Source organism: Hibiscus syriacus, unplaced genomic scaffold (genome assembly GCF_006381635.1).
Source record: "Hibiscus syriacus cultivar Baekdansim isolate YM2019G1 unplaced genomic scaffold, ASM638163v2 tig00110718_pilon, whole genome shotgun sequence".
Taxonomy (NCBI): domain Eukaryota; kingdom Viridiplantae; phylum Streptophyta; class Magnoliopsida; order Malvales; family Malvaceae; genus Hibiscus; species Hibiscus syriacus.
Genome location: NW_024062837.1, coordinates 254356 through 262054, shown reverse-complemented (window position 1 = coordinate 262054; position 7699 = coordinate 254356). Strand labels below are relative to the sequence as shown.

General features: G+C 33.7%; 1 protein-coding gene and 1 pseudogene across 1 annotated transcript; one reads left to right on the top strand and one right to left on the bottom strand.

The window, feature by feature from the left end:
- The first annotated feature begins 2085 nt into the window (after positions 1-2085).
- Positions 2086-4027, top strand: LOC120138985 (annotated as a pseudogene).
- Positions 4028-4473: 446 nt separating this feature from the next.
- LOC120138969 (NEDD8-conjugating enzyme Ubc12-like) lies at positions 4474-5881 on the bottom strand. Its single transcript, XM_039154344.1, has 5 exons — positions 5760-5881; positions 5426-5534; positions 5167-5245; positions 4955-5071; positions 4474-4873 (listed from the first exon to the last, which is right to left on the bottom strand). Exons 1-5 carry the CDS (start codon positions 5866-5868, stop codon positions 4736-4738), a joined length of 552 nt encoding a protein of 183 aa, XP_039010275.1. The 5' UTR covers positions 5869-5881; the 3' UTR covers positions 4474-4735.
- Between the last annotated feature and the right edge of the window lie 1818 nt (positions 5882-7699).

The following is a 7699-nucleotide window of genomic DNA, read 5'->3' as shown; positions in this document are numbered from 1 at the left end:
TATACTTGATGTATGAGAATCATATGAGAATAAGAGATGACAATGAGTTACATGCCATATGAACACAAGAGAAGTGTTATAAGCTACGTGACAGATGATTATGAAATCATATGAAAAGTGAAATGTACATGTGAATATGTGAAGTGATATGAATATAATGCCCATGTTATATGATACGAGAGCTATAGGTATAGTTGGCATGCCAAGAGTCGAGGGTTTTACCTATGTCTTTCGAGACATATGGACAGTATACCTATGTTCTAAGGAACATATGGACAGTTTACCTAGGTTCTTTGGGACCTATAGACAGTTGCCGAGGTTCTTTATGACCTCTGGATAGTTACCGGGGTCTTTGTGACCTCTGGATAAGTCCTTCGGGACATTGATCGAGCTGTGGTGACAACATATGTGTGCACAACCTCAATATACTCACATACCTTAAGTTCTCACTAGTGTACATGGGCTAATAAAGAGATTAAACAAACATACTGAATGTGATATGTATACTATGAGTTTATAGATGGTTATCAAAGGTAAATGGTTTGAAATGTGTTACATGAACCATATGATGTTATGTGTGTTTCTTAATGATAATGATAGAGATTATGATAATGATGGTATATGTTTATGTATGCTTTATGTTATATGAAATATTATATTTTTATATGCCTCACTAAGTCAACGACTTAGCGTGTGATTGTTTCACACGTATGTTACAGAAGTGAGAAGAGTAAAGAGCAACGTGGAGCAAGACAGGTCAGTTCTTCTTACCAAAAGTCAGATCAGAAGAAAGATAAATAATATGTATTTGAATACATAAAGTTCTAGTTGGCATGTATTCAAGATAATATATTGTATAAGCTCTGAATAGTTCGATAAAGGTTTTGAATAAGTTATATGTAATAATAAATTTTAAATTACTCACTATTTTATACAAGTAAAGGTTTTTGAAAAGTCCATGTGGCACTTCGGACTCGGATCCGGGTCGGATACGGGTTGGTGGTGTTACATATGTCCCTGTAGATTGTAAAAATTTTGAACAAATATTACTTTGTAATTTTATATTTTATTGTTCATATATATATATATACACACACTTCTAAAACGTTGCGATTGTTCTATTAGAAACTAAGGTAAATTATATGAATGACCACTTAATTATGGGTTGATGTCAATATTATCACCATTTTCAAAATTGAGTAAATATGATCACTTAACTATTCAATTGGTTCCAATATAGCCTCCTTCCGTTAATATTTACTGGAAGTGCTTATGTGGCAGTTAACTAATTTGATATAATTACATATTTGATCCTCAATACTTGTACAATCAATCAATTTGGTCCTAATTTTAATTTTATTTTATAAATTAACTATCCAATCAGGAGGTGACATGCGTCAACATATGTTCATGCTGACACGTGTCAACTCCTGATTAGAGTTTTTTTATATATATTTTTAATTAATTTATTTTTTATTCAATCAAATGGTAACACATATCACCTCCTGATTGGATAAAAAATAAATAAAAGATAATTTGTATTTGAGGGTTTGGAACCTAGGTCACTTGGTTGGAAGTAGAATACCCAACCCACTAAGTTAAATGTTTCATTTGGTTAAGTATTGCAACTAACTATATTTATCTTATAATATTGTTAATGATAGAAAAAAATAAAGAAATAAAATAATTTATATAAGGATTCGAACCTAGACTCATTGCAAAATATAAAAGCACCAAAATTATAAACCGGTGCCATGTGTCAGATGTGACACGTGTCATGATCATATATTAACACGGGTTACCTCTCAATTGGATGGCTAATTATTAAATAAAATTAAAATTAGGACGGAATTGATGGAATGTACAAGTATTGGGGATCAAATAGATAATTATACCAATTTTGTTTAATGCCACGTAAGTACTCCCATTAAATATTAACGGCGGGTGGTTATATTTGACCGATTAAATAGTTAAGTATTCATATTTACTCGATTTTGAAAATAGTAGTCGCATTAACACTAACCCTATAGTTGGGTGTCGTTCACATAGTTTACTCTGGAAACTAATACGGTATAAGGGGAGGCCATGTATATCGGCTACAACAAATATACTAGCTCCACTGCTGCGTCTGTTACAACAAAAAGTGCTTCCTATTTTAACTATTTAAGGTCCAAAAACACACGAGAAAAAGAAAACAAGACACCAATCCATGTCTGGTTTAGATTTCATGAAAGCCATTTAAGATCTTTTGCTCCTCTAAAGTCGAAGCTTCGTTCCAAAGACATCTTCAAACCATGAAGTGAGTTTCCTTTTCAAATCTCTCTTTTTTCCAGATTATTGAAGCATGCACTTATTATTTGATTGTTTGTTGTGCTGGAAATGCTTATTTATTGTGTTGAGTCTCATGGTGATAATACTTTTGACGTTTCTCAGAGCAAGAAAGATATTCGGTGTTTCTGTTTGTATGCTCCTTATAAACTTGGCTGCCATTATGGAACGTGCTGATTAAAACCTCCTTCCATCTGTGTACAAAGAAGTTAGTGAAGCATTCAATGCTGGGCCATCTGATCTTCTCTATCTCACCTTCATAAGGAACTTTGTGCAGGGGTTGTTTGGCATCTCCCTTGGCCGGTGTACTCATAATTAATTGCGACCGCCCTACGGTTCTCGCCATAGGTACGATGTGCTGGGCCTTATCGACCGCTGCAGTGGGTGTAAGCCAACAGTTTCATCAGGTTGCTATGTGGAGAGCCGGCAATGGCTTTGGACTGGCAATTGTAATACCAGCACTTCAGTCTTTCATAGCTGATAGTTACATGGATGGTGTGAGAGGGACCGGATTTGGGCTGCTAAGCCTTGTTGGCACCTTAGGCGGCATTGACGGTGGCGGTGTTGCTACGGTAATGGCTGGTCAGCAGTCCTGGGGTATGCCCGGATGGCATTGATGGCAACTTTAAGTTCATTCATTGGGCTATGTTCCTTTTTGTTGTTGATCCAAGGAAAACAGTTGGTATCAATCATGATGCTGGATTCGATTTAAAAAGGTACTAATTTCACGTCCGAAGGTCCACATTTATCTGGTTCAGTGCCCTATCACCCTTAAGTATACACTCAGCCACTTTCATTTGCAAGGATGAGTTAGTAGAAAAAGGGAATCCTTGTGTCTCGTCTGTTAGGTCCGAGACCTGGACCGCTACGAAAGCAGTAATAAAAGTTCCAACTTTTCAGATAATCGTCTTGCAGGGAGTTGTTGGTTCTTTACCATGGACTACCACGTGGTTTGAACTAATTGGTAAGTACATTCACGAACTCTTACAGCAATTGTTCGCTGTCATAGGAGACAAATTACTGGTTTAGCGCCTTGATATTTGAAACCTTCGAGGCTTTATTTATTTTCTTTTTCCTCAGGTTGTGATCATAATTCTACAGGAGCCCTTTTAAGTGTTTTTGCTATCGGATGTGCAATGGGATCCTTTCTTGGAGGGTTAATAGCAGACAGTCACAAGTAAACCATCACATTGCCGTATCCCGTGTTCACAATTCACCGCTTTAATGGGCATCCATTCTCAGTGTTCATTCTTAAAGCGATCCCACAGTCAACGAGCAGCTTTACACCATTGCTGTCACCCTGTTTTTGATGGGCTTAACCATCAGTTGGAATGCTACGGCCGCAAACGGTCCTATGTTTGCCAAAGTCGTCCCTTCTAAAAATCGAACCATGATCCATGCGTTCAGTCGTGCCTTGCAAGGATCATTATCTTCTTTTGCTGCTCCCTTGGTGTGTATCCTGTCGGAGAAGATGTTCGGTTAGTATTCGAAATCCACTGATCTAATCCACGGTTCTCCACATGAGACGCTTGCGTTGTCTAGAGGACTGTCAACTATGATGGCAATTCCTTTTGGTTTGTGTTACACGCCGAGACTGCACAAATGCTCAGTTGGTCGCTTTGAAAGAGCAAGAGACGATTTGAGTGAATACTTTTTTTTATATTTTGACAGCTTAATTCACAATATCTTTTCACTATGAGGCACCATGGCTGCATCTTCCTCATGAAACTACATGAACTTATGAATTCATTATCATATATTGATATCATATAACTGTAGAACAATTGCTGTTTTATCAAAAAACCATATGGGTTTATGAGTATCTATACATATTTTATACATGCAATAAAGGGACATTTGACTTGATATCATTGGTATCTTGAAAGCTAATAAGCATAACTAAGCAACGTAAGAAGAGCATGCAGTTGTAATATCATAACCGAAGGAATATCCATCATAATGGATTCATTTCTTGACAGTTACAGAGATGATCTAATTCCATAGATGTAACTAAGGAATCATTTCAATGATGGGAATGATGGATGGATGAATGATGTTCAACAAGCATATCGGAAATCCGATCTGCTTGCACAGCAAAGCAAAATTAGGTGAAAGAAACAAAGATAATGTCTTCATTTTCAGATAGAATCTCATAATAAGTGCATTAAATTCAGTCGATCGACTCTATCCTAGTTCCACATTAAAATGATATATGGCACATAAACATACAACAGCATTAGGAAATCTACAGTGAAACGTTGAAGGAAGTTTATCTGGTTAGTTTTTAAGGAACACCGAGGAAACAAAGCGGACGAAAGAAGGTAATTTTCAGGAAAGTTACACAACCTGCAGAAACTCAAGTGTTGATGACATGTGTGCATTTGCAGTTTCAGATACCTTGCAAATGCTAGATACACCGGGTAAAAAAGTTTTGACCAACATACCCACCAGACATAGCCCTCCTCACATTAGATTCAAACATCTTTGGGTTATCCCTCAACACTGCAGCAGCTTCATGGTTGAGGGGATCCTCGTAATTTGGTTCCTGCACAGACAAATTCGAAGATTCAGATATCAGATAGCTGTAAATTCATAGAATTCGTGTAAAAATTACACTATGCATTACCGTGAAAAGATGATACAATCCATAGATTACAGTATTTATATTGAGCACCGGTTTCCAGTCTTCACGTAAGATGTTAAGGCAAACATTTCCTTCCAAATCAATATTTGGATGGTAGACCTAGAATTGGAGTAAAACATGATACAAGCCAGATAATAACATGAATTTGGTGAAGGAACAGATGATTTAGAAGAAAATAAGATGAGCCAGCTTACCTTGGTCTTGCACTTAACTTTGGGCGCCTCATGCGGATAGATGGGAGAAACTTGAAATGAGAACAAAAATGTGCCACCTCTGTAACAATAGCAGCCAATCAGTCAAATACTTGTTAGCAGTATTAATAACAGAAAAGGAACGTAATACAACATTATGAAAAAATAAGCTGGTCTTTCCCAGAAATTTAACTAAAAGTTTTATCCAAGAGAGCAAAAGACAACTCGTTTCAAATAAAGAGGCACGAAAGAAATTCCTTACAAATAATATCCTTCATCCGGTCGAATTGAAACCTCAAAATTCATCAGGTTATCCTTTCCATTAGGGAATGTTATAGCACAAGATTTGGGTAAGTTCAGCTCAGAAATATCTGCACGTAGAGTCAAAATAAAGCATGAGAAACACATTTGGATCAAACACAGATCCTCTTAAGCCAGTAGATCCAATGCTAGGACAGTATAAACTTAAATAAATAAAGCCAAAGAAAATCAGAAAGAAAATATTAAAAGCACTAATCATGAAAAAGAAAGGATTGTTAAAAAAAATATCACAAGGGAACTTAAACAACTCAATTCACTAAACATGAGAAACAAACCTTTGTGCAAACGCAATTCTCCTGGACTTTGCTTCTTGGTAGGAGCTCCCCCATTTGCATTTTCAACAAGTTCTCTCTGTTTTTCCTTTACTTTAAACAGACGAATCATAGCTCCTATATATCTATATATATATATATTAAAATTCAAAGAAAACCCATTGATTCCTATAGCTTAATAAAAAAATTTAGTACCAAAGCATTAAAAGAGAACACTTGTTCAGAACAAACCCTAACTGAAAAATCCAGCCCTCATTAATAAACTCGATTTCCATACTTTCAAGCTGTACACAAAAGGAAATCGATTTTATTCAAATAATAAAAAAGATCACTCTTTTAAGCTATTTGACGAGACCAATTTAAATCTAGTTAAAACAAAAGCAACACAAAATTGAATAAGAAAAATAGATTCAGAATTAAACTAATTCTAGCAGAGCATAATTCAAGAGAAGCTAACAGCAAAAAATATACTTAGATCGTTACAGAGGAGAAAATTTAATCTGATTTATGCAAATAAATCCGACAAAAGACTTTCAGGAACCAAGAGCGATTGAAAGGGCAAGTGAAAGAAAAGAAGTGTACGAGTGTGCGGGTTTTATAAGATTGTCACAAACCTGTTCGATGAAAAGCCGAAGAAAGGAAAAGAAGGGATTTTTTTCTCTCCCTTGAAACAGAGAAAGAGAAGAAAGGGACAAAGGGAGGGTATTTGGATATGGATGCCCGATGTAAAAGAAAGAGAGAGAAAAGAAATGACACGAAAGCTTGACCCACATTTTTTTTTTGAAGATTTACGGTGCGGCATACAGTTAATTTTTTTACTGGTTTTATTATTATTTAATTAATAAAATCGTATCTAAATTATTATTATTTTTATTTAAAATATTAATATTTTTTAATATTTTCGATAAAATATCCAACAATAATAAAATCGATAGAAATAATAATAATTTTACTAATTTTTTTTATCAATTTTATTATTTAAATAATAATAAAATCAATAACATAATTTTAACCGCATATTAAAACTACCGCACATATTTTCTCGGCCTTATGTTTTAATCAAACAATCTGCTTCCAGATTCAACTACCTATTCGTCGGCTGAATTATACAAATAGTTTTTTGGGTAAACTATATAAATGATCATATAACTATGAATCAGGCTGCGAAATGATCCCTATTTTCAAATTTGTGACAATAGTACCACTAAACTATTTAAATGAGTTCAAAATAACCACACGACGTTAAAATCTAACAGAGGTGTTTACGTGACAGTTAAAATAATTGATATAATTAGGGTATGAGTCTTTGTAAATTTAAGCATTTGTGACGCTCACATCCTACTTTGTTTTCTTCCATTTTAGTTATTACTTGTATATGATTTTGTCTCATTGGATTTTCATTTAATCCAATTTGATCCTGATATAGTTTTTAATTTGTCTAATGCCTTAATTTGGGCATTAACTTTAAAATATTTTATTCTAGTCATATATTAAATTTGTAGATTAAATTCCCTATATTTTAAAATTAATCAATTTGATCATCAAAATTATTTTTAATTCTTAATTTTTAATTAGGTCATATTTCAATTTAGTTTAATAAATTTATTTCTCCAATCAAATTGTGACACGTGCCACAATCTTATGATTATAATTTGAATATTAACTATAATATATATATATATATCATTAATTATATATATATTATAATTTGAATATTAAATTATTTTTAATGATTTCATATATATATATAATCATTAAAAATATATGAAAACAATAAATTTAGTTTAAAAATATTAAAATCTTAAATCAATTATAAATAAGCTATTATATTTATTTTAGTGATTTAAGTGTTGTCATATTCTCAATTGGTCATATGTATGTTCTCACTTTTATTTTATGTGTTGTCATATTCTCAATTAGTTTATATGCAAGTTCTCACTTTT

Excerpts from the sequence above, each read along its gene's own strand:
- LOC120138969 (XM_039154344.1), bottom strand. The coding sequence starts at position 5,868 with ATGATTCGTCTGTTTAAAGTAAAGGAAAAACAGAGAGAACTTGTTGAA. Across the intron at positions 5,535-5,759 it reads AGAATTGCGTTTGCACAAAG|ATATTTCTGAGCTGAACTTA; the intron begins GTTTGTTTCTCA and ends CTCTACGTGCAG. Across the intron at positions 4,874-4,954 it reads GATTGTATCATCTTTTCACG|GAACCAAATTACGAGGATCC; the intron begins GTAATGCATAGT and ends TTGTCTGTGCAG.